General features: G+C 43.0%; 1 protein-coding gene across 1 annotated transcript; it reads right to left on the bottom strand.

Annotated features, from left to right (window-relative positions):
* Nucleotides 1-27: 27 nt before the first annotated feature.
* ITM2B (integral membrane protein 2B) lies at nucleotides 28-26,127 on the bottom strand. Its single transcript, XM_032200249.1, has 6 exons — nucleotides 25,841-26,127; nucleotides 9,956-10,087; nucleotides 7,709-7,915; nucleotides 5,519-5,629; nucleotides 1,903-2,053; nucleotides 28-752 (listed from the first exon to the last, which is right to left on the bottom strand). The coding sequence occupies exons 1-6, from the start codon at nucleotides 25,940-25,942 to the stop codon at nucleotides 664-666; spliced, it is 792 nt and encodes a 263-aa protein (XP_032056140.1). The 5' UTR covers nucleotides 25,943-26,127; the 3' UTR covers nucleotides 28-663.
* Nucleotides 26,128-27,355: the final 1,228 nt, after the last annotated feature.

Below are 27,355 nucleotides of genomic sequence, written 5' to 3'. Positions count from 1 at the left end.
CAAGACGAGCGGAAGAAAATACAAAACTTTTAGACAAACAGGTTTATAAGATTTATTTTCCATTGCACATACATGGATTATATACAAGTTAGTAACATAAGTTACTGCTTAATTTTCTAAAAGATTGTTACAGCAAACACTTGCCATTTTAAAACATCAAGTCAGAAATCAATCTAAAAAGGTAAATATGACAATATTTTAAAAACAAAACAAATTGCACTTAGTTAGGGAGTCAAATACAGATTTGTCTATATGCTGTAACAAACTATATAGCAGGTAATATTACAGTTAGAAGTAGCTCTTGCAGTCCATTTGTACATTAATAATTCTTTTCAATTTTACTTAATTAAAAACTGGTGGATAATTCAAAGACTTTATCTTCTTCCTAGTATTCAAGATTCCTCACATGAAATGCACTAGCAACTAAGACTTTATACAATTGCTATTCAAATATAAGAACACCACCACACCTCAAAATAAGGAAAAAAACTAAAACGTATTGATTTTACATGTATCATGAGATGAGAAGTATGGAAGGTGTTCAGCAATAAAGCCCTGTCCACTACTTACATAAAAGAAGATTTAAAAAAATAATCACTGCACACAATACAAAGGGTGGGGTCATACGGTAGTTGAAGTCTCCTCTAACAGTAATATTTCTCCTTACTGTTCACAGATGAGTGTTTCCATAGCAAACCTGTTCTCAAAGTGTCGAATCTTTCGGCAATTAACAGCTTCACGCTTCTGAATTCCTGTTTGTAAACAGACAGGAGAGTGATGGATATTAGAGGCGTAATAGCTTTATAACCACTATAATAAGGTGTCACTGAAGATCAGAACTCTCTCCCCCTAACCCCTCCTCTAAGCTAAAAGCAACCTACCAAAACCCCTCTAGTGGTTCGTTTTAACCCAGATCAGTTTGCAGTCTACCTCAGTGAGTCTATAAAAGTGCTGTGTGGACAGGAAAAATGGAACAGCAAAGCAACAAGCTGCTATAGGCAGAAAAGAGCTGAATAACCTCTTTCTAAGACAGTAGCTTTTTAAACAACACCTAAGAAACAAAGAAAGATTGAGTTTAACCAACTATTAGTCCAACCAATGCTCACTGCCAACCTATGCCCATCATTTATTACCACAAGAGCAACATACTGAATTCGTGCTGCTAAGACCTTTCCATTTCTAAACATTGTTCTATTTTGTTTTCTATATCATATACATATATATATATATATATTTTTTTTTTACCAAAGCAATCAGGTCCAAAAATATGCCTAAAACAACTGAATTTCTTTGGTGGCCACTTGTACACCACATATCATTTTTTAGAAAGTTTGAGTAAAAAGTGAGTGAAAATTTTAAGACAATATTTGACAGTTCGTCGAAACTCTTCCAAATAACATTTTTTTTCATACGTTTTCCATGAACGAGTACCAAGAACTACAAGTTTCCTGTGAAGACAACTCTTTGGCATTTCACTGATGCAAATAGGAAGATTTATAAGGTTTATAAGGGACGTTAGTGAAAAGAACCTGCCATTCTGTGCTTGGACTACAAGGCTATGGCTCTCTCATATGAAAGGGTTTTTTTTTGCTTTTGGGGGTGGACTAAGAAAACAAGACTAAAGAAAAGCATCAATGAAAGCTTGAAGCACAGAAAACATACCCATGCATACACATAATTTTTAGGAGTTCCTAGCCCAGTGGGACCTTGAGCACTTCTACACAATAAAACCCCGTATTTCCATACCTACATGGAAAATATCAGACATACTTAAGCCCACAGAGCCAGTTACTGCAATAAGCAGCTCTTGCTTTAATAGGAGTCATTCCTTTCACTACAATCAAGCCTATTTATCGAACTCGAGTGGCAATGAACTTTCCCCCGCCACAAAGGAACACTTACCTTTCATGGCTTCTTTGCGCTGTAGTTTGTAGGTTTCCTTGCCGCGGCAGAGGCGGTAGATAAAGAATCCCAGCTGGTCCACGTTCTCGATGCGATCGGTAACAATCATCTGCTCATGAATCAGGTAGGACTGAGGCAAATACGTCCCAGCCTGTTGAACACAAGTACAGCAGCTGTGTCAAAAGGCATCCCCTCACAGTCTAAGTACACAAAGGACCACTTTGCATTGTGTTCTTTAACGCGGCTGTAATGTATTTTCTTTGAATTTTTTTTCAGAATATGTATGGAATTTTATTACAAATATGCAAACATGATTGCACTGCACTATACATAATGACTACATTCAAACCTTCCACCAATACAGACACCTTCCTCTCTCCTGTTACAGAAACATCACTCTTCAGCAGAGTTTTCTTCCAGGAGCATCCATTATCATGGATCAAACTCCACAGTTCTCCCACAAAGTTTTTACTTAATCAACCCCAGGCTGACAGACCTCAGTGGGAACTTTTCCCAGGTAAGAGCTGTAGAAGCATGTTCTGCATCAGCGTGTTCCTGCTGATGAAATCCACCAGGTGCAGCACACCCCGGCTGCAGTCCACGGGATTTGGGAGTCCTTGAACGTTTTCACAGCACGGATCGCAGCTTAGAAGCTCAATGCAAGAAGAGATTGTCTGGGCCTGCAAGCTATTATCGGGGGGTCCCACGACTGTTTACAAAGAAAAGTATTAGAAAGTCTCTGTGATGGATGAGGTGCTTTTAGGGCAATAAATTGAAAAAGGGAAAAGCCGAGACAACACACAAAGGCTTCCCGAGCCTTTTCTAGTCTCTTCAATGTTGTTTTGCCACAGCTGAAATGACAGAAGAATCAGGCTTCATTATCCACAGCTGAAGATGCACAGATGCATCAACTGAATTCCTAATATTGCTACTGGTAAATAATAATCAACTTTTCTGAAATGTTACTTCATTTAAGAAATCCTTTCAGTGTGATTCTTATTATGTCAGTAGAAAAGGTGTTGCTTGCTTTCTAGACATAAAATGGTTAGTTATTATGGAAAGAAACCCAGGTTCTCTGGCAAAAGAGCACTATCCTTTTTATCATCAATAAACAACTTGGGATTTCCATTACTAAACACGGCCATCCTTCCAGTCCAAGCGAGACATTGAGAAGATTAAATGCTATTCTTTTCAGTAAAGAAAGGGAAGTCCATATAAAATTCACTTGAAATTACAAAAAATTTCTTCAGCATGTGCTATGAAACAAGCAGATTTTCTTCTTCAAATAAACGCTGGGGAGATTTCACGCTCCCAAATTGTCTGACTTGTTATTATTTGGTGAAAAGCTTGGTAAGCAAATCACTGCAAATCATCTTAATCCCCGCTCTCTAGAATTTCGAGAGAGAGCCCCAGGGGAGTCTCAGAGCATTGCAGCAGCTCAGACCACCCTTGGGGCTGCAGGAGGAACTCAGTGGCTGGGCTGCAGGCATCATCCTCACCCAGCTTCTACAGGAGCAACTGCCTAAGGGTGGGATCCACCACAGCCACAAATGTCATCATTTTTGAGGTGCTTTCTGCATCATAGGTGGTTAGAATTGGCCAGTTGGCTCTACAGAGGTCACTGAACAAGTATACCTGGGTTTCAGCCTTGCTCCCCAAGGAAAGGAGGCCTTTCACTCAAGCAGACTGTATCAATAAACAGAAATGTCATTCTTCAAGCTAAAATTATGACTTCTGAAAAGGCAAAACAGCCCAGAGCACCTCCATCTTCCAAAAATGCCCTTGGCATGTATTCAGACCTCATTTTAATGAGGCAACTACTTTGATTTCATAGTTGTTTTTTTTTTTTTTTCCTGTGTGCAATAATGTGAATGCAGGACAGCAAACAGAATTTTACTTACTTTGTACATCTGCAGAGTAGTTTCCCAGATTTCAGTTACAAAACGTTTAGCCTGATTTTCTGAGACATCAAGTGCCCACAGCTTTTTGTTAGTACAATGAGAATTAAACAGATGTCTGATAAAATTAGGGCACTCACTGCTGGGGACAATGATCAGAGCAGTTTGCTTTTGCACAGATTTTCAATTAAATGCATGATGCCTGGTTATCCTGTTACTAGTAAACCAAGCGTATTTGATTTAGTACCAATGGCAAACTAGGAAAGTAACAGATTTTAACAGTGGAATTTGTGTGGACTAAAACAAACAAACAAACAAACAAAAGAAACAGAACAGTATACACAGAGTATACACAAAAAACAGTTTACACAAAAAATAAATAATAATAATTTTTTTAAAAAAACAAACAAACAAGGTGACTGAGTTTTACGGACACAACTTCATCCTTATGCACAGGATAACGAATGTGTGGTTAACTAACCCATCTCAAAACAGGCATCAAAAAAGCAGCAGAGACTTGCTTGTGAAGCCATTTTTTTTGTATGTAATTAATTTATATACCCAAACCACTCAGAAACAGCTAAAATGGTTCATGGGGTCCAAATTCCAAAGCCATGTTTGAAAGATGTCAGCCCAAAGATGATATTGACAATTCCAGATTTATAAAAGCTCAGTAAATACAATTTAAAACACCCTCTGCTTATCTTAGAGAAAAGTTAGCTTATCAGCCCTCTTCCCCTCCCTGAGTATTCTGGCTATCGTATGAAGAAAACAAAAGGCTGAAAACCACTGTAAACACTATTTAAATCTTCATTGAAAGCACACATATGTATGTGGAAAAAAAAAAAAAAAAAGTTAAGATCATTCATAACAGCTTAGTAAGAGACCCCATTAGATGATCTACTTTGGCCTCTTCAATTTCACAGGCCATTACGTTTCACCCAGTTACTACTACCGAGAGAACAGCGAGTCCCTGTGGTGGCAAGAAGCCAGCCAGCACCACAGGCCAGGCAGTGCTGTTCAATTATCAGACCCCACTGGGAAGCGATTAGGAGCTCCCATAACATCGCTCTGAAATCTCCTGTTCAGCCGCTCAGTGATTGTGGTGTCTTGGCCCGTTCCAGGGTCCTCGTTTTTAAGGATGCAAAAATCTTGTTGTGAGGGTCTGGTGCTCGTTTCCTCTTCCTGAGTATGCAGAGCCAGGAATTTGGCTATATGAAAAAGCTTTTTATTTCAAGGGGCTTTCCTAATTGTATATGCCCCAAATCCTTATCAGTCTTACAAATATCTCCCTGGAAATACACAGATCCACTGAAAATACTTTGAATGTTGCCCACACTGAAGGATTTCCCAGTGCATCTAATCTAAGTGTCTCAGCTGAACAGGCTTAATTCAGGACAAGCTTTATGGAAAGCCTAGTCGTAATGGGTTTTAAATTAATTTGTAGATTCCTCTCAAGGGGTACGCATACTCCCCATTTGCTCAATGCTGTCAACCAAATCTGTAGCATCCAAGAACAAAATCAGATTTGTTTGTCTTCCTCTGAAGGTTATAACCTAGAAGGTTACAGCCTTTTTTCTCTCTTTGCAGAGATCTCCAGCAATCAGTTAGCTTTCTAACTCATTCATCCCGTGTGAATGTCAGTCCTGGCCAAAAAAATAAGGCAAAACATTTCCTTTTCCCATTTTAAGAACAAATCACTTAGTATTTAACCGTACCTTGATGTTGATGAGCAACTCCAAGAAATTCTTTGGTGGCATAACAACTGAGGTGTTCAGAGGAATCACATAGCACTTATCCAGGCTCAGGTCAAGATAGGCAGTGAGTCTCTGGCAAGGAAATATTTATTTTAATCAAAATAAGCAGAACACTAGAAAAATCACATAAAGATGTTGCTGAACTGCTATCTCCTCATGTTTTTCTTCAAGTTACTGTTTTGTTCTCTATCAAATCTGTCCAATAAAGTCCAATTTGAGGTCAATACAGAAATAAAAAGCATTTTTGCTAACAGTTTAAATCCATTACAGGGATTTGTGCAAGGCAGCAGGCAATAAGTAGCTCAAATGCACTACAGTAATGGAATTACAAAGGTGCATCTGAACTGTGAGGGGTCACGTGCAGTATTCATTTACTTTAGCAAGGCTCTGTTATTACAAAAAGCAGGCAATAGGAATAAATGAATACTGCACGTGACCCCTCACAAAAAAAAGGAAAACCTCCACAATTTTTTTATTTTGCTATAGTGTGAAAAGGTGCTGGTAAGAACGAACTATAGGAAAAAAAAACACCATGTTATAAAGAATGCAACAAATAAAGAACCCTTTATTTACCAAAATACTACTGAGGTGAAGTGCTCATTTTTATTCATACCTGAATTATTATCTTTATAGCACCTGAACCGTAATATTTGTCATTATTTGATAATTAAGAGAGAGAGAGAAAAAAAAAGCCCCAGGAATAACCCTGATGAATCCTATGGTTCTGTTCACTGAGCTGTGCTTTACTGCATCTGTTCTTGCTTAAGAAAACATTATCTCAAGCTGCTGAAAGCTCTAAGGCTGCGGACATATGTAAAATACTGAGCACCACGAGACCAGTAGTCAAAATAGTACCAGGACAGCAATTGTCAGTGCAACTAATCTCATTACACAGGAGTATGTGCTCTGCCCATGGCAGATGCTCCTTGCACTGACCTTTAGAGCAAAGCATTCAAGATGCATAGTTAATTTTAACCCATTAAATAAAAAAGTAAGTTTCTAATGTTACATTGTTCCCATTCACTTCTTACAGACTGCATTTTCCTAGTTTTCCCCGTTTAGAGGTTTGCTCTAACTCTTAACAGAAGCTCACTAAATATATTCAGGAATATTTTTAAATGACATAGCTTAAGCAAGCTCTGTTTTTCTCCAAGTCTGGTTATGAATATTTGATAGATGGCACTCTTTTTGCTTGAAAAACTTAAAACTCTTAAGTGCATAAAAAAAATAGGACACTTCCCTATTCTTCTTTTTCAGCCCTGCTTAAAAAAAGCAATTCAGTGAAGCCTTCAAATGTTCACAGAAATTTAGCTTCCTGAAAGCCAGCTACAGAACATTTCATTGCTATCCCTTCCCATCAAGCTGACACAGAAAAGGACTTCTAATTGTTTTACAGCTCTGTCATTACCACCAAGAGCTGTAAGCCCATCAGCTGTCTTACCAAAAATTTATTACTGAGATTCCCACTAAAGCTGTTTCTACAAAAAAGGAAGAAGCAGCTCTGAGTGCTTCAACAGCCTGATTTGGTGCCTTTAAGAAACACAGTAGCCTGTGGTGCACAAGCAAAATTTAGCTTCTGCTAGGCTTCTTATGATATCTGGAAAATGAGGTCCCTTCCACAGGCATAGGCAGCCGGTCGCTTTCTTTCCTCTCTCCTGCTGTTTTGGGGTTTTTGAGCTCTGCTATGATGGCACCTCCGTGGGTGCTTGACCATACCCAGTGACTTCAGCCGCAATCAGCCCCTGCAAGTTGAAGTCAAAGCTAAGAAAGCCCTCTCCAAACTCCCCTCATCACCACAGCAGCTGGTCAAATTCTGGTTTGGTGGAGTTAGCACGGTGAGAAGTGTATTTTCTTTACTTTCTCATACTGAGGAAAGGAAATGGCTTGAAGATTTTTCCCGTTCTAAAAACAGAAGTGTATTTGCAAGTGGTGCTTTACATACTACCTCATGACGGTTGTATAATGCTGTACTTTGTATGCTCGGTTAATAATTGCTTCCAGCCTGCTGATGATCAAAACGTTTCTGCTGCCTCCTCCACCCTCTGCTTTCCCCCACCAAAATAATCAGGGAGTACATTTATCAGGATGACTGAGGGGGAGCGTTTTTCATGTTTCAAATGCATTCTGCTTCTCTTCAGAAGTATTTCTTACCCGATGGAAGTCATGGACAATATCAGCAGGATCACTATCAGCAAACTCAGGGACTGGCACGCTGATAAACTCCACATCTTCCTCCTCCAGGATCTGGATGTTTTGCTCAATCGTGTGGTAGCGGGCGCTCTGAGCCTCTGCCCCAGGCTCGGGTAAACTTAAGCCATCTTCAATGTACTTTATTCCACAGAAATACACACCGCCCTGCTAAAAATAGTAAACAACCCGGCAACAACAACATCAGCAGCCTTGTTAGAAGTTTAATATTCTCAAAGCGCTACGGAGAAGAAAAACTTGTCAGGCTAGATGAAATATTTTTCCTTTAATTTGATTCACACACATAGACCAAAGTAGGAGACAGTAGCTATCTGCAACAGGACTGTGGGTAAAGCCTTCATCCTACTGAACCCAGTGGGAGTCCTTCCCTTCTTGACTTCAAGGCAAACAGGATCCCAAAAGCAGGTTCTTAACATCTAGTCTGCTTTGTACCCAGGATCTGTGGCATTATTTTTAGCAAGAGTACAAAATTCTTAAGCCTATGTGCATGCATGTTATTAATTTATGATTTAACTGCAGTTAAGAACCACAATTTAAAACACTGAACCTGGGCATCCAAATGAGATTTAGAAAGCAAATCTAACTCTGAATTTGGTCCTGCTTTGAGAAGGGGGTTGGACCAGGCGACTTCCAGAGATTCCTTCAACCTAAATCACTCTGTGATTCTATGAAGCTGTTTAGTTTTACAGGGCTTGAGAAGTTCTTAAAGTCAGCTGCTAAAATAAATTATTTTTTTGTTGTGAACGGTTTTCAAAGGCAAAAAGGTAACTGAAATAAAGAGAACCAGTTCACATCCTTCTGTCACAGCACACGCAGTAGGTCTCACCTAAGTAGAGCGTAAAATAAACTTGTAAGTTAGAGGAAGTCAAGTAACAGATTTATAGGCCAGATACTTTTTGAAATGTATACCTTATTGCTCAGCATATGCACATGCCAGCAATTCAGAATTTTACATTAAAAAAACACATCTTCAGTGCAATGTTAGCTCAATTCCTGAATGTGTCCTTCAACCCAGGTCTCTCTCATGACCAAGTACCACAGGTTTGAGTTAAATGGCACTTGCAATTTCAGCTTGCTGGCACATGAAAGGTAAAGAGAGTGCTAAGCCCTGATGAAACAGGAGTGAGTAACACAGCCAGCCTTCAGCGGCTCTGAGCCTGCCAATCCACCGATGTACTAAGCTGTTTGTAGCACTCCTGCTCCCTTGTACATCAGGTTAACTGGGCAGCCAAAGCGACTATAAAGGGCAATTTCAACTGGAACTTCCCAGGTTTAATCATTTTGCTTTCTACAAAGCAAAAAGGAGGGGAAAATCCTAACAATGGGGACAAGAATAAAGAATTTCTACCTCGCAATTGTGCTCGCTCACCAGTGGGCTAGAGGGATTCAAATTCTGCTGATGCTCTCACCTTTCCTGCCCTTGCGAATTTTGCAACTCAGCACAGCTTCTGCAGGAGGGAGGGTGCTCACGCCACTTGGGCAACAGCCCAGCGTGACCCAGTGACAATTCCCCCAGAAGAAAACAATATTTAACTCTCCTCTCCCATGTTCCAGGTAAACGCTCCGCTTCCCTGGCACCACTGCCTTCCCCGGGCTCCTAATGCAGAGATGCCAATAGTTAAAATATGTTTTGTCAGAGGCCTTGTCTTGTCAGGGTGGATTAGACTTGACAGAGCATGCTTAACCACACTGACTGTACTTCTCCAAAGTCCCCTGCAGGGCCTGTTTTTTGTATCCCCACGGAGGCTAGGAAGGAGGAGAGTCACTGCACTGCTCTGGTGAGCGGTCCCTTCCTTTGGATGAGCATATGTCTAGGACTCGTGGGTCAAACAAGGAGGATTTCAAGGAGTTAAGCCACCTTCAGTGCTTGGCAAGTGCTGAACGTGAGAAATAGTGGGTGAAAATCTGGGACACCGCTGGGGTTCTTATATTCAAGTCCTATATTTAGGTATAATTTGTTCTTTGTGAGGTTTTCAAAACTGTTATTCCTCTTCATTTGCCAACTTGGTCCTGCCCTCCTCTGCTGACAGAACAGGCCGTGCACTTTGCCTGTAGAAAGGCCGAAGCTTTCCAAAGATAAAAAAGAGAGCAGCAAGGCTATTTGGTTTAGACAGACGCTCCTCTTTTGAACACACGGAAAGTGGTGGAAAACACACACAACGCTCTGGTAACAAAATGTACTCGGCTTACCTGGAATGCGAAGTATTTGTACAGATAGGCACCGCCCAGGATCACACCAGCCAGCATGAAGGCCAGCCCGAAGCACATGCACCAGCACCAGGCCCTCCTCTGCGCAACAGGCACGACGACATCCTCCGGCTCCTGCCACACAGACCAGAGAGAGGCCTTCAACACGGTGTTCCCACGACACCTACCACACAGATAGCTTGGGCCCAGCGAGCACGAACACTGCAGCCATCAGAAAAGGCCCCGAGCACTTTATCAGAATAGTCTGGGAATGGTTTTCCTCTGGTTTTGTGGTTTTTGAAGCATTTAAAGCAGAGCTGTTTCAGCTGAGGTCTGGGGAAACTCATACCGACAGTCGCTTTTTTAACACCATTGCCATGGACTAAATCAGCAGAGATAAGGAAAAATAAAAATAAAATCTCTCAAGACACTCAGTAACACCCCGTGAGCCATTTTAGGGACTGCAGACAGAAGTATCTGTTCTCAGGCAACCTCCATGCACCAACAGCATGGCGAGGAAAGGTCAGATTTTTTTAGCTTGGTATATGCAATTTAAGTGAACCTGCAGAACCAACAAAAGATCAAAGGCAGTAAGAAGAGCAAAATATATCCTTCCTTACGCTGGTACATCAAGAAATAGACCTCACCACCTCTCTGCTGGCAAAACAGGAAGAATGGGAATGACAAAATGATGGTTTACGAAGTCCTGCTTAAGGAGGCTTTGTGCCTAGGACGGCGTTGGCCACACATTGCTTTCTGCTGTGCGTGTTGCACTGAAGGAAAGAGGGAACAGGCAGGATGTTTCCCCTTTGGGGCACTCGTTTGCATAACCATGCAGCCCCCACAGGCATCCGAAGCAATAAGCTGCTGCTTGCAAAATCTTTCCTCTATCAGCTGCATCACAATGCTCTTTCCTCCCCCGAGAGCTTGCATAACTCTCATCAAAAACGAACCCAAACCAAAAACAAAAAACCCCAAAACAACAACCAAGAAAAACAGCACGGTATTGCCCTAATATGATTCGAGTCACCTTCTTCCAAGCCATGATAATCCTGGGAAAATATGAGAATTCAACTAAATACAAAGCAATTCATCATCCCTTTGCAGCCAAAGGAACAACAGGGTGGTAGCACAATGACCAATGACCAGGGTGAAACCACTACAAGCAACCAACCAAAAAAACCCCAACCAGGACCGAGGAAGAGCAGGAGGGGAGTGCTTGAAAAGGGACTGATGGCTGTGATAGTCTGTGAATCTGCTGGCTCACCTGGCATCGGTTTTCTTCACTAGTTGCTAATTAAGACGATTTCCCACTCAAAAAAAGAAGTTGTAGGTGTAACCCCCCCCCCCCAGGCTGCCATGGTCCAGTTGGGAAGGAATTCCTCTCATCTGGCCACAGCCATCAAAGCAAGGCTGACACCAAAGAAAGGCGGCCCTCCCTGCACAAACAAGGTGGGGAGAAGCAGGCACTTCCCCGGAGTGCCTCATCCCAACCATCTCCGAGCGGGATCAAAACCTTCTGGAGGTGCTTCTTTCTTTTCACTGATGACAGGGAGAGATGCCCGCTCAACGAACTAGGCACCCAATTCACAGGCAGCTAAAATTAGGCGATGTGAAACCCACCTTTGCAGCACGCTGCAATTATCTTCCCTACAGAGGTGGCGACGCAGCTCCTCTGCCAAGCAACAGTTGCCAAAACCCAATTCGGAAATATTTAGAGTCCCAGCTCCGAAGATACTCCCCAGATTACGCTTTCTGTTACCTCGCAAAGCACCGCAGTAAATCAGATGGAGAAATCTCCATCTCTGGAGGTTTTCAAGACCCAACCTGGCCCATCTTGCTTTGGCAACCACCCTGTTTCTAAAGGGCTGCTGGCCCACAGGACCTCCAGAGCCCTTCCACAACCACGTGCCCGTGATTCATTACGAGGCGAAGCCAGAGCGGCTAGAAAACAGTTGCCACGGCCTGAAAAAAAAAAAAAAGAAAAGCCAAGTAACAACTTTAAGAAGTTTTCACTTTACTAATTAGTTGAGGAATTCGGTAGAAAGCATTACAGGATTAGCAGCTGCGTGGTTTTTAACCTGACTGCTTGTGGAGACTGAGAATAGACCGTAATACCCACGGTAAGCTAATTAACTTTCAGGTCAGGTTGGGATTCACTGCGGATTCTTCTACACATCATCTCAATTATAAATCTAAACCAAGGTAAAACAAGGATTTTTATTTTTACGATGCCCCGTGTCATTAGGTAACCATTTCCCTGGGTATTTCAATGCACAGAGGACACCCGACTGAAACTTTTTTTTAATAGCTGTCATTTAAACTGTTTTAAGTGAACATGTGAAAAATGGATAGCAAACTGGCTTTGGGACACAATGCCAAAATATTCCCCCGTGAAGAATATAAAGAGCACCTTTATTCTTTCCCGCTGGTATTATTTCCTCACTTATTCTTACTATTATTGTACCTCCAAGCAGAATTATCCATTTGTGGAACAACAACTGCCTCTTCCCTTCTTCCATCACGTTGTAAGCTCAGAAAGATTTACTAAATACACATCTGGCAAATGGTGCGGAAGGGATACAGTGCATGAACACCTCCTTGGAAATGCAGATGTGTCAAATTAAGTTTGCATAGGCCACAAAAATAATGAGAAAAAGGAAAGCAACTTTTACTCTTCTACCAAGCCAGAAGGAACCTGAAGGACAAGTTTATGAGAATTCCACCCTAAATAATTTTGCTTTGATATACAAGATGACAGATGTGTACAATAGGTGTAACACAACTCTTTAATCCTCTACCAGAAGCTAAATTTTATCATTATTATTTTTTCAGGCATCCGTACTGGTAGGGCATTAACATCCTTTGTGTTTGCAGTTGCCCACTGCAGTGATTTGCCCACAGCCTGCCAAAAGCAGCGAGCCAAAATGAGAGCAAGATTTCAAGCCTGGTTTAACCTCTTGTTTAGACAGTGTACGAAGGTATTGCATCTCCGTACAGCGGAACCACAAGCATTAGGTAAGAGTGAAAGCAGCTGCTGTTGTTGAAGAAGAACAGAGAATTGATTTCCTCTTCTGAATTTGACAACCAAGTAAACCACCAAGCAGTTTCAAACCATCCTATGCTAAAATATTCTAAATAACCAGCTGAAGCTAAATTATACTCGTATTAGTAGCTGTCCCATGGCTAAGCTTTTGTACCGTTGCCATGACATCTTAGTTTGGGCTGAACTGACCCAAAAGAACAACCCATCCGACGCTGTATCAATCTGACCCTTTGCACCGCGAGAGATGAAAGCGCGGCGGATGCCCACCCACCTTCCGGGCAGCTCAAAAAAGGAAAGAAAACACATGAACTGAAAGCAGATCCCCAGCAGCAGGGACAGTGCTGAATTAGCACCTCTCCCCACAGAGCTGGGGCTGCACTTTGATCCCTGGGAGCACCGCAGGACAAGAGGAGCCTGCAGCCTCGCTGGCTGCTTTTTCTCCAGGTCAGCTTTCCGCTGCCAGAGGTATCTGATAAAAGCCAGCTCCGTGTATTCGAGGTAAAGATTGACCTCTACCAAACACGCCTCTGCACTTTTGTTCTGGTCCTCTTCTCTCCTGCCTCGTCGCTGCCTTTTGCACTTCCAGTGTCGTGTTGAATCCTCAACCTGAAGAGGATGCCGCAGAAGTAATCTTCTCTGATGCAAAAAACGCCTTCGGAGGAACTGGATGCAAGCCCAATGCTGGCTTTTTTCCCTTGACGAGCTGATTGTTCTAATTGGAAAACATTTGATTAGCCTATTTCCCATGGACAAGACATGAAACAGAAGCATCTTCTGCCACTCGTACACTACACCCTGCAAAGTTAAAATTAAATTAATCAGCTCAGGACTTCCCAATCGGAATAGCTCCGAGCCCTGCAGGAACATTTTCTTGTAGATATAAAAGAGATAATTTAATACTTCTCATTTTCTCTGAGATTTAAAGGCGTTGGCAGGATTCCCTTTGCTCTGTAACTCTTCTTCTCACACCAAAGCCTGCAGCTTTCAGTAAGGAGGCCCTCATCAAGTGACCACGGCCGCTAATAATGTGCCGCTGCGTTGTGTCTTCTTACTGGAACTATAAAACACCAGCGAGTGGACAGATGATATCACAAACTCCTTATCAAAGCGCCTCTCAATTAAAGAGAAATCTTCACAAGAACACAGTTACAAAAATTAGCATCAACCATTCTAGAGTGGATTAAAAGAAGAAAAGTTAATAACCCTTAAACTCGCTAACGTTAGTAATTATTAAGGGGATATGGACACACATTCTCTTCTTTTCCCTTCAATTGTAATGCTTCTTTTCTTTAAGTAAAATACTGAATTTCAGAGGGACCAAATTCATCTTTGAGGTATCACCACAAATTTCTGCTAAGGAACTCCAATACCGAGACAGAAAATGTGTATAATTAGACTTGGTAATTACTTGGATTTTTCCCTTGTGGCTTTTTGTACACAGTCGAATATAATTGCTTTAAAATGATAAAAGTTAAGCAGTCTAAAAATTTACAAGGCTTGCGTCTAGCTCACATTAAAACGGGTAAGAAGATTATCAGACATTGTTCCTTTGCGTAAATTAAGGGTACGTCAATTTTATGATTTCAAAACTTCACAGAAATCACCTCAATATGAATGTACCTAAACCAGAAACGAAGGATGTGCTTGGATATGCTGTGGGGAGTCCTGAATATCGCATGCCCACTGTCTACCTATGCAAAAGATAATGGTCAAAGCCTAAACATAGATAAGGTAGGGAGAAAGAGAAAAAAGAAAACATTAATTTTGGGGGAAAAACCTTTCAAGTCCACCCTGGGCTCTGATCTGCAGAGAAAGCAGATGCAGATTATTGCTGAGTATTACAAATCTTACTAAAAATGGCTGGAGCATGATACACAGTCTGTAATTATACATCTGAGAATAACATCTAATCCATACGCACACAAACACACACACATATATATACACTTTAAATTTGTGTGGGTAGAAGTGGCTGGAAACTCTTCAGAGATGTTTTCTTCAGAGGTCCTGAGCGTGCCAGCTAGCCAGATGGGCAGGAGGCAGTGGGGCAGACAGAGCAAATATTGACCAAGTGCAGCTTTTAATAGTGGAATGAAATAGAGGTGACACTAATGATAACTCCCTCCAAGTGTCTGTTAATGAAGGAAGCTAAAAAATCTTGGGGATAAAATACTGACCTAATGGCTACAGAGAAGGGATTCTGCTGCTCGAGCTTGCCTGCTCTGACTTGCAGCTCTGATGCCGGTAGAAAAGCCTCCCAAAAGACAGTCGATATAAAGTGAACTTAATTTAGAAAGAACTCTGCATTCCTCCCCTGGTATTCCTGCCTGAAGACTGCTCCAAGCCTGGTATTCTATTTATTACTTGTTGCAGATGGGAAATTAAGGCAGGCTTTTGCGAGGCTCCTCACTTAGCTGGCAGATGCTGCCAAACTGGAAGGCCATCAATACTCATCTGCCTCTCAAGCAGCAACTTTATGCTTCCTAATAAAATTAGATCGAAATTTTTAGTACAATGATCTTTTAGCTTGCGATTGGAACAGGCTCCACGTACAATGGATGCTTCAGAGATCTCGGCTGATCACAAGGAGTGACGTATCCTTTCGACGCGGATGACGAAGCCCAAAAACAAGCTACAGTGCAGTTAGTATCCGAGCACTGCAACCCTTCTGCAGCAGGGCCGCCAGTTCCTCCTCTGGCAAGATGGATGAGGACTTGTCCATCTGGCCAAAGGCTCTCTGCCTAAAGAGCTGCAAGAAAACCAGACCCTAATTCCTCTGCTGCTCACTGCCACCACGTAGCTTGGATAACCACGCAGATTAATCAAGTAGAATTATCTATCAGGCAGCTAGTGCTGTTAACCTTTACCTCTAGTCCCAATATCTGTGCATTTTCTATAAAATGTGCATCAGGAAATCCAGCAGAGTCAAGGAAATACATTCCCAGAGCTTTCACAAGTCCAAAGTCAAAGTTACTTTTTCTGTTAGTCAAACGCTCTTTCACCAAGTGATGGGAGTGTTTCCTTATAAAATGAGGTGTCTCTCAAGTGAATCATCATTTCCTGGTTCAAACATCATAACTCTTATGGAACAAACACTAATAATAAGCAGCCAACTCTTAAAAAGCTAAGGAAGAATTAGGATTTCATTACTAATGGATAAGAAACACATTGCATGTACCTGGTGAAACAAAGGTGAAGGTGGAACAGCAACAAGACGGTAAACAGGTGAGTGAAGGGAAATAAAACCAGAGAGGAAGATGGTAGAGCACGGAGAGGTCGATGTCTCTGCAGGAAGTCAAGAGAAATTACAACTGCAAAGTGAATGCAAAGGCCATGAATCAGCAGTTCACCCGCAGCGACGTGATAGAGGGACAATTACAAGCGTGTGTGTTGGAAGAGTGATCCTGCAACTCTTACCTGATGTGAGTAATCCTCGTTTACCTAAGTGTCGCCTTTGACTTCTGAGATTAGAGATTACAGGACTTGATAGCAGCCAACAATTAAAGAGAACGGGGAAAGAGATGCAGAGGAAGAAACATGTAACTAGACTTCTGCTTTGATTAAATCCGTGGGCAGCGCTGTTACGTGTGGTTATTGTTATTGTTAGCTTTGGTCTTACATTGACTAAAAAGTGGGGGAAGGAAAGGAAAAAAAGGCAACACCCAAACCACTTTTTTTTTTTTTTTAATTGCTTGTGTGAGGAGGCAAAGACTTTCTGCAGGTGACTCTCGTGTACAAAGTTTTGCTATAACCTCATCCCAGACTGTCTACAGCGATTGCACATGCACTGTATTTCACTGTTGTCTTCAAACCATGTTCCCCAGATTGTTCCTTTTGTTATGTTCACTTTTAAGACACCCCAATTTCCTTCTCTCACCACCAAATCTAGTGTTTTCAAGTCTTCCTGTAACTTCTTATCCCAGGTCTGTTCCTCCTACTGCTCTGCAAGATAAACCATTAGCAGTGTTGACACTCTTGGGAAGACAGGCTAGGCTGCTTCCTTCATTTTGGGGCTTTATGTCCTCTTCTGGCCTCTTCCCCAACCCCTTGCTCCTCACCTGAAACCTCACAAAAGCACTGTGGTTCTGATACCTGCATCGCTCAGCATGTTCACTGCCTTTCAGTGTCCGCATGCTGGATTCACAATTCTGAATTCCTGTGCCACCGACAGCCAGGGAGCTGCAATCACCACAATACACAACTTCTTCCAAGCTTGGCCAGTAGAGAGGTGCTAGAAGCCAGGTATTTTTGGTGATACACACGGTAATGAGCTTACATTCTCATAAACAGGAACGAAGAACATTTGCTCTGCATTCCCTACCTATTTTTCCTCGAGCATTTTAAGAGCAGAGCAGTGTTCTGGTGTAAGCTTGCAAGGCAGACCGAAACGCACACAAGTAAGCTCGCAGAGCTATCTGGAAAGAGGTGCCTGAGGGCTGTTTATTTTGTGAAACCCCAGACCTAGGAGGTTACACGGCACATTCTTCAGCATACCTTTTGCTTTCAGAGGAGAGAAACGCTACGCCCTGTAAGGATACAGCATGCCAAACGTGGCATTTCTATAAACTGTCCGATGCTGAAAAATGTTTTGTTTCTGCACACTGCCAGAAGGAACTCGTTTCCCCACCCACATTCCTTGACTTAATTGACTCGCGTTCTACCCAACTTATAAAAACGACACAAAATAAATCTATAATTTTAAGTGAAATATTTGTCTCAACTTTATCCTGAATTAGCATCGCTGCTCGAAAACAGGAACCCAGAAGGCTCCTATTCCATTTAAAATAGATCAATACTAAATTATCTTTTTGACCTTGGCTGTTCCAGTTCCCGTCTCTTCCTTATCCTGCTCTCTTCTTATCTCTGCACATTTCTCTGCTTTTTCTCCTCTGACTGAATCTCAGACACCAGTACGGGATGTGGATTTAACCTAGATTTCTCTCAAGACTATTTTCCCAAACGGTGATGGCTCTTTCACCCAAGAGATCTCATTAGCATGCACATATGCACCACTGAGCCTCGCAATTTAATAACTCTATTCCCAGTTCAGCCACAGATGGTACGTCAGCTCAAGCAAGCCACAGCATCGCGGCTCGGTTTCTCTCCAAAGCAGACTTTAGAGTTACAGAACGGCTCGGGCTGGAAGAGGCCACAAGGAGGTCTCCAGGCCAACCCCTTGCTCAAGAGATGCTCACATTGACCAGGTTGCTCAGGACCCTTGTCCAGTCAGGTCGTGAAAACCTGGAAGAAACTATTGTAAAAGTCTAATGGGCTTTGCTGCAATTAAACTACCCTAAACTACCTGGCTGTGTCCCAAAATCTGCTGTCTAGCAAGGTAAAGCCACCACACCTCACCAGGCACAGAGAGAGAAGTTCTTGCAGTCACTAACCTTGGAGAAAGCAACCCGCTGCCAGCCGTGGCAGCCTCAAAGCCACACTCCACATCCTGCTCTGCAAAGGGGACTGTGCTTCAACACGTGCAGCTGCGTGGGTTTCCAGGTAGACTGTACCTTTTATGGTAAATTAATAAGAAATCTTGATGATTAAGCAGCCAGGTGACTAAATCTGTGCACAGGGCATGCAGGGAGCAAGCCACCCCAGAAATCACTGCTTCCTCCAGTTATGAGCTCCCCAATGCATTTGTATTTCAGTTATTCCACTGTCTCTTTCTACCCTTATAAAAGAGGAAAGGGTGAGTTTGCTGAATCTTAAGAGAAAAAGAGCCACAAATTACCTACAAATTTATATTCAAGGAGCTCTAGTCCTCAAACACTTGGGTTTTATTTTTATGTATATATAAATATTACATGCTTTGTATACATTATAATGCATAATTTATTAAAAATACGTATTTGTATTCACAGACATTGTTTGAAAGGGCAACCAAAGCATCAGCTTAGTTTTTCCAAGACCCCTGTAATAACTGGTGAGCAAATACTACTTTGCCTGTTTGCTCACGGTGAGATCTGTCCGGCTGCTGTCACGCAGGAGCTGAGCCTTGCTCGGGGATGCAGCACGGATGGCTCAGACAAGAGCTGGAGGCTCTGCGCCCGCTGTGGTCCAAACCCCAGGCCATGTGATGTCTGCTGCCAAACCATTTCTGATTTTATTGCGGGCTCAATCTTATTAATTCTCTCCTTCCTTTAGTTTACCACATCTGGAAAATTAGGACAGATATCTGAGTTTTTATAAATTAGCATGCTTTTCATCTGCAGATTCAAAGTAATTTCCACCGAGGATGAAAAGCAGGACATAAATAGTACGAAAATGAATGTTGTATTATTCATATAGACCAGGAGACTAAAAGCGGATAATGCTAACCTTTGTCAGTCACTGCATAAATGGGAGGGGGAGAAAAAAAAAGAACCTATGCAACAGCAAACAGAACACACCACTACTTATCCCAGCAGTAGCTCTTCGGTTTGAAATAAGTCATGTCTTTAGAAGCACGGAATAAAGGACATTTTAAATGAGCAAGACTTAAAAAAAAAAAAATGTGAGATTTGCTTTCAAAGAGATTTCCTGAGAGTCAGACAGAACTATTTTCCTGCATGTAAGTTGTTAGGAGTCTGTAGCTAGTGGCTACTGAGCATAAAATGTGTAAAATGCTGACAAACACCCACTGCTGAAGAATTAAATGAAAACATTACTGGAGCTAAGTATATTTATCATTCTTATAACGCCCCAAATACACAAATGACCATTGGCGAACATCAAGATTTAAAAAACTGCTGGTAGAATTAAAAAAGAGGAAAACATCAGGCAAAAAGAAAAAATGATTTATTTGAGTCTATAAAAAAAAAAAAAAAAACAAGCATTAGACTAAATTTGCAGCCATAAACATTTCATTAGCATACTTAACAGGAAAAATACAAGCACACATTTTGAAATTAAACTTTTATTGAGATAGACGTTCATATGCTGGAGTAAACATTTGTTCAAATAGGAGTCTAAACCATTTGGACACCTCCCTTGAAAATATTTGATGATCCCAAGAAGGCTTTCACTGGAATGTTTGCTTTTACGGTAAAGTGCAGTTTCTCATCTTGATCCAAATCTTCAAGAACAAACAAAGTTCCTAAACCTGAGCATTTCCCACTAAATCAGAGCTTTTGGTTCCAATTGCCTGTTTAAGCAGCATTTTATACTGCTCTGCAACGTTAATGTTCAAGCTGCTTTCTTGAATCTTATCATAGAGGAGATGACTACGTCACAGCAAGACATGAGTGAACGGAAGAAAAGTATTTATGGCATCAACTACAACCATTACAGTTCAGGATAGTTTTTCTAGATGTTGTGCTACACAAAGCTCCACCTGTAAGTACAGAGTTGATCACACGACGTTATACACAAAAGAAGTTCTCCAAATAAATCTGTAAGGCAGGGTGCCTTAGCCAGGTATGTATGGATGAGTTTGTTAATCTGAAGGCAGAAACTGTACAGAACCCTGTAAAATGTTCTTGTTGTCTCCATATGTATGGATGCCAGCTCTCGTTCACACAACCAAAACCATCAATGACACAAACTCACCATGGAGCTATCACAAAGGTCTAGCAGAAAACATCCCGATTCAAATATTAAATACTGTTCTTTTGGGAATCGGCTGCGTTTCCAAACTAAGGCTTTGTATTTGTGCTTCATGTCGGGAAGTGACGAGAGAAAAGGAAGTGAGATACGGACCACTGGCAGAGCTTCTCCATCCCAGAGGTTCATCTCCACAACTCGAGGACAGGGAGAGAACAGGCTCTCCAACACCACTTTTTGACTTCCTAACCCCAAATCCCTAACTGAGCTTTGAAAGTGGGCGAGATTTTCAGAGGCCTTTTGAGGAAAAGAACAAATTTTAAAGATCTTGTGGTTTGTTTGTTTGCTTGAGTATTGTTCTCTCAGTTGCTGGCAAGGTCTACAAAACAGCTTTAGGAGCTGACCATCTCAAGACCACAGGGATGTTATCCCAAGAAGCTGGACTACTTCACAGACCCCCCACGTAAGAGGATGCAGGGGACAGCAGCAGCCACAAGGCTTCTTTTCTTAGGAAGAGCTCCTTGTGAACAATCCCTGCCACAAGTTTTGTTTATGCAAACTCAATTTCCTTGAATTTACGCCCGCAGTTACCCGTGAAGCCAGATTGGGATCAGAATCCTGGGTACCCTTGTGCCTGGGTTTGCTTCTGAGGTCTGATGCTTTCTCATTAAAACCCTACCAAAGTCAGGGAGGAGAAATAAGGGGGGGAAAGAAGTCAGTTTGCCAGATTTTTTTTTCTTCTTGGCCTCTTTAAAATAATCATCTCTTAATTCATACTGTTCTGAGGGACAGCTGAAGCTGTTGGTTTAATGACCTAGTTGCATCAGGGAAAATACAGGAAAACAGAAAAGCCTTACAGGAAATTTGGCTGAAGAAAGGCTGTGAAAGGAATCAGAAAGCCCCTCCAACAAAACAGAAACCAAGACCACCAAACATCCATCTGCAGACGTGTCACAAATTGGAAAAAAACGTTTTCCTAACAGCAAAACAATAAGCAAACCAGGGAGTATATACTAATACGTACCATATATGTTCTATAGGATGTGTACTTCTATATATACGCACAAAGGTGTTAGCTTTGTAGTTGCAATAATGTTTATCAGAATCATATGAAACCGCTTATGTAAAATCCAAGGGCTTTTCTACGTGGAAAAATAGTGCTCATTAGTTGCTCAACATTATTTCCCAGGTGGGCCCTCCAATTCTGCGTTAAAAGTTCCCATTTTTGTGCACTTTAGAAAAGATTAAGCTGAACAGGAAGAGAAAAAAAAAAAAAAAAAAGATTGAGTGAGGAGAAATAATGTTCTCATAAGGAACAAATGCAGAAAAGCTGCTACTTTGGAAGTTCTTAACATTTACACCTTCACAATCAAATCCCTCTGCAGATACAGCTATCCAAAGGTCAGCTGTGATGCGTATGTGGGAATCCACAGCTTCTGAGCACGAAGCTGTATTTAGCAAAGATGCTCCGAGCTGAGCACCCAGGAAAAAAATTCAGGTTGTCACCTACCTCCAGTGCAAGGGAGCAACTGCCCACGGGCTGCTGAGGGCCCCAAGGGCTTTGGGGAGGACCTGAGCTACTGAACACGCTCTGCAAAGATGTCTGAAGACTTCAGCAGCGCTCCAAACAAACCATCCCTGGCTCTCTATTGTAAGGAAAACATGAAAATGACATACATTGTTTGGCTGTTGGGAAACCGGGTCATAGAATAACCTATTGTATTGACAAAGAGCGAAGTGGAAAATTAAACACGGCCTGGGAACCTTGGCGAAGAGCACCCTGAATGTTGGCCAGGAGTTATAGCATGGAAGTACCATTCCCAAATTAGCAGTGGAGTTGTAACCGGTGCCTACAGTGAGCATGGAGCCCCCTTCACAACACACAACTCCTGGTTTTTAGGCTCCTTTGAAGAATATTTCAATGCATGAGACCGTTGCCTTCTGCAAAAGCTTTTTTTTTTTTTTTTTAAGCTGTTCCCCAGACACATCCCCTACTCCGCTTGCATCTTCCTCTCCCGACTTCCCCAATGACATTTCCTATCAGCGTGTGCATCAGAAGTTATCGGGCAGATTTTGGAAAGGTCAGAGTCTTTCTGTGCCACATCATCAATACAGTTTGGCCGCAAACCCCTGTTAACAAGCCCTAGGAAGATTATCTGCTGCAAGGTAATCCTGCAGTGGCAGAGTTTCAGTCTTCATGATACTGCACTGGGAAAAGCATCAGGACGAGACTCAAAAAATTAGCCTAAAAGCTTATTCCATGAATCCTTCTTTTCCAGGCATTTCAAACTATTTGTCCTCATTCATGAGTATCAGCTGGGTTACTAAGACCTCTTGCTCAAATCTGGAAGTTCTTAATAACAAAATTCCGAATGTGCAGTTCTGCTGATCCTCTCCCACTCTTAAGTTTTTTCCATTTACTGCAGACCAGAAAGCCTCCCAGAACCTTTTTCATAACAAAACCTTTGTAAAATGTTAATTTGGGCATTTTTCATGTTCATTCTCATGATCCAGACCCATCCATCACCCTGCAGAAACTGGGTGTCTACAGACAGAGGGGAAACCAAACGTCCCACACGGCATTTTGGAGATGTGACCTTGTTTCAATCTACCAGCACTCCCTCTTCTATATAGATCCTCAGATCACCTTCAAACCTCCCTTGGAGCTACGCATCTTCCAGCAATGAAGTAAGCGATACGAATAACACATCCATCAGATGTGGTTTATTTTTCCCTTTCCTCTGAAGAACTGCATAGGCAGTAGAAGTGCCTTGAAGAGGGGAGAAAAGCAAAAATAGTTTCTAGTCTATTTATGTTAGAGAAGGCAAAGTTCAAAGAGCCTATCTTGCACTTACACTGAAGTTCTCAAGCTTTGCAGTGGCCCTCAGTTCTTTTTTTCTTGTCCAAGATATGAGGATAAATTTCCAAAATTGAAGACCCAAATACCTCTACAGCTACATAACAATTTGTTTCAGTACTTTTAAACCCTCATGGATTGCACAGCCCTTTCTATTAAAACTACAGATCCTGTATTCAGATTTGCTTTTATTCATATTCTAAACCACACAAACACACACAAAAAAAGCTTATTCAAGAGGATTCTGCATACCGGTAGGTACAGCCTGCAGTTCTGCTAAAAAAAAAAAAAAAAGAGAGATGGAAATATGTCAAGGAGAATGTCAAAGGCTCGATGTCCCTCCAGAGCATTGATTTGCTTTTGGAATTTTCATCTGCAGAAAGCATCCATTCCTCGCATGCTATTTTAGGGCTGCTTTAAGCCTTGAACAGGCATGTTCATCCCCTGATAACAGTGCAAGACTCCAAAGAACTCACAAGTAGCTACTGTGAAACCGGACCGCCTTCTGACCCGGTTAATAAATGTTTGCAATTGTCATTGCTAGGCAAGGAAAGCAGTAATGATACCTGCGCAAAGTTAAGGGAGATCCCCTATCTCTTCCTCAGCTGAAACAATTTACAGCTCTGCGTTAAGGAAATCGTAGTCATATAACATGCTTCCGTCAGTATCTGGACAGGGTCAGGAGCATTTGCTCCCCAGCGTACAATTAGCCAGCTGTATTTTGTTTGTTTAGCAGTTGGAACAACAAACCCAAATTGGTAGGCGATCTGGAAACAAAATCATCCAGGGCAGAGCTGAATTCCAAGGTAATACGAAAAAAAACCCCTTCATTTTCAGAAACTTGTCATCTTTGCCTTGCTTACATACCACTCAGGATCGAACTGGCTGCCAAACACAGAGTCTGGAAGGGACTCCACAGCTCAGGCTGGACTTGGGAAACCGATTACCTTCTACAGGATGGCTCTCCTGCTGCAGGCACACAGATCACCTAACAGATTTCCCATAATTGCAGGGAATTTGAGTGATTACATTGTCTCTTTAGTTGCGGCACACCGCTGCTCACTCTTCTAAGGACTTAAATGTTTTAGTCCGAGTTTTATAAATGCAGCATGAGTTTTATAAATGCAGTATGTTTAGTAGAAGTGTGGGATTTAACCATTTTTTGTACCCAGGAAGATGTCACCACATAAGATATCTTGTGATGTCCCTTTTGGCTTTGAAATGACACGGATTCCGCAGGCAAAGAAAGCAGCCCTATAAAATCATGGCAAGCCCTACACAGGGGCATATCATCATGCTAAAACACAAACACACACAGAAAAAAACCTACAGACAGTGTCTTCCCAGGCAGAATTTCATTGCAAAGATTTAGGGACTTAACAAACGCTCCTTCTTTTTGCAGATCCAACCCAGTATCTGGGAGGCCCGATGCAGGAACAGCTTCTGAAAACAAACCCAGACAGCGAGGCACGCTGTTTACATGCGGCTAGCCATTTTTTCAAGTTTTCACTCTCTTTTCAAAGAGCTGAGAGCACATCACAGCACTGCTCATTAAAAACTGCCTTTGATTAGGGGGAGCAGCGAGAACCACAAGCAGAGACCTTTGCCTTCCCTGCAGTTTCTGCACTTCAAAAAACTTGAGCAGCGCTCGCAGCTCCGCTCTTTGTTGCTGCTTGGCGATGCAGGGGGGGAAGGCGACGGCGTTTCCAGAGTTTGGGGGCTGGTTTTTTGGGGGAAGGCGACGGCGTTTCCAGAGTTTGGGGGCTGGTTTTTGGGGCAGGGGGAGGCAGCTCTTTGTTCCTGTGCTGAAACCAGCCCCAGGCTGACCCTCTGGAGCAGGTCGCCTGCAGGATTTGGCCCTGCCACCAAAGGGGGATAAGGTGAGCACCAGCAAAGAGGCAGCTTAGGGGGATTTTGGGGACCCTGAAGCCCACAGAAGGGCTCCCCAGCCCGTTTTGGGGACACGGCTCAAGCGGGATAGGGGGCTCGGAGACAGGGGGGCTTCACACACAGCCAGACGGGACACCACAAAAAGGAGGCGAAAAGCCTTTTAAAAGCCAGCTTGGCCGCGAGCCAAGCGATGACGGGCTTAGAAGGAAATAAACAAGAAAAGAAAAAGAAAAAAAGAACACCACCAACCACCCCAAAGTAAGGAGAAGCGGGGCTTTAAAAGCTCGCTCTCCTGTCAGCCATTTTAGAAGCGTGAGCTGAGGGGAGGGGGGGCGCGGAGCACACCGCCGTGCAGCTCCCTCCCTCCCGGCCCGTCCGCGTTTTATGGCTGCAGGAAAAAGGCTGAAAAAAGCCTCAAATCCTTCCCAAATGCTGGTGGTGGTGGTGTCCTCCGCAGGGCAGCACCTCGCCCGCAAAGTGACCGAGCAGGGCGGGGGGGGGGGGGGGGAGGAGAGCTGAAGGTGCCTGCGGAGCCGAGCCCCCGGCTTTGGCGGTGCCCCGCCGGGCTCACCTTGGCAGGGTCCGGCGGCAGGATCAGCACCTGGCTGTTCTCCTCCTCCTTCTTGGCCGCCTCCTTCTGCGCCAACGCCGAGTTGAACGACACCTTCACCATGGCGGCGGGGAGAGCTGGGCTGAGCTGGGCTGAGCTGAGCTGAGGGAGGGAGGGAGGGCGAGCGCGGGGGGCGGCGGAGCTGCGAGGGAGGGCTGCCTCCTGCCTTGGCGGCCCCCCGACCCTCGCTGCCTCCTCGCCGAGACTGCTGCCCCCTTCCCCAGTCCCCTTGGCTGGCGGCACCGCAGGAGGAGGAGGAGGAGGAGGAGAAGGCGGGACGAGGAGGGGCCGGAGCCTGCTAGGGAGGGTGGGGAGAGGGCGGCTGCCGGCGCGGTATGGGGCAGGGTCGGTGCCCTGAGTCGCGGCGGCCTGGTCTACCCAAGCCCCCGGCCGCTGCTTTGAATTGCATCCTTTGAAATGCATCTTTATTTTTAAAGGGGTAGCGATAGGGGAAAAAAGGTGAAAACCACCCTTGTTGCATCTCTCAGGAGCGGCGAGCTGCCTGGAAAAGCACAGAGGAAAAACACAAAAGTGAACGTCTGTGGTGGGTGTAAGATGTCAAGGGAGGATCACACAGCCCCGGGCAGGGTGGTGTGCAGGAGAGCTGTGCAAGGCACGCAGGCATGTTGTGAATATTGCTATCATCCGAGGAGGATTTTATTTCAGTGACTCACCTGGGCAGAGAGTAATGTTTCTGTCACTCTCAGGGAGGTACCTGGCAAGCGAAATGCAACCCTTGTGCACAGCGGGCACCTCACTGCTGACTTCAGCAAAATCTGGCCTTTCTAGGACGGGAGATGGCACCAGGACTGAATTGTCCTTATGCTGTCTGCCTGGTCATCTGCGTCCTTTCAAATTTTTCACTTAAAATGGCTGATGGAAAATCTGGCTTCACCTGGCTCATTCTATTATCCTAAAGTATCTTCACCCAAAGGTCTATGGATAATTTAAGGAACATGTTTGCACTCGGGACTGCAAATTGCCTCAGGTTTTCCAAGAATTCAGTCTAACTATGTTAAAATTCAACAGAGATTAACCGAATCCTTTGCAGATATTTCACAGAAGTGTAAAAAGTCATAGCTGCACAAAAAGAACAGAATACAGAGCTTTCCCTGGGCCCTTTCCAAAAATGTTTGGTGTGATCCTGGGGATTTACCCAGCTTTAGTAGTAACTTTCCTAAAAAGTATTTGAGCATTCTACGTGGAAATCATAAAATACTGTAATAAGGCTATCATAAACTACAGTATGCCAGGTCACTACTATGATTTTTCTTTTGGTAAATTGGACTTTATTGTCCCACTCCCACATTCAGAAGTGCATTGGCAACACCACTGGTCCCATTTCATTGGGAATTCTTGCAGGCATGATGTGTATTCAGGACAATATTTAGCATGCATTCTGAGTTTTGCTTTGCTTTGTTCTTAATGACGTCTTCAGATATTCCTCACAAGAAGATGGGTATGCAAAAGACAGTT

Source organism: Aythya fuligula, chromosome 1 (genome assembly GCF_009819795.1).
Source record: "Aythya fuligula isolate bAytFul2 chromosome 1, bAytFul2.pri, whole genome shotgun sequence".
In the NCBI taxonomy this organism is placed as follows: domain Eukaryota; kingdom Metazoa; phylum Chordata; class Aves; order Anseriformes; family Anatidae; genus Aythya; species Aythya fuligula.
This window is presented reverse-complemented; position numbering and strand designations above follow the sequence as displayed.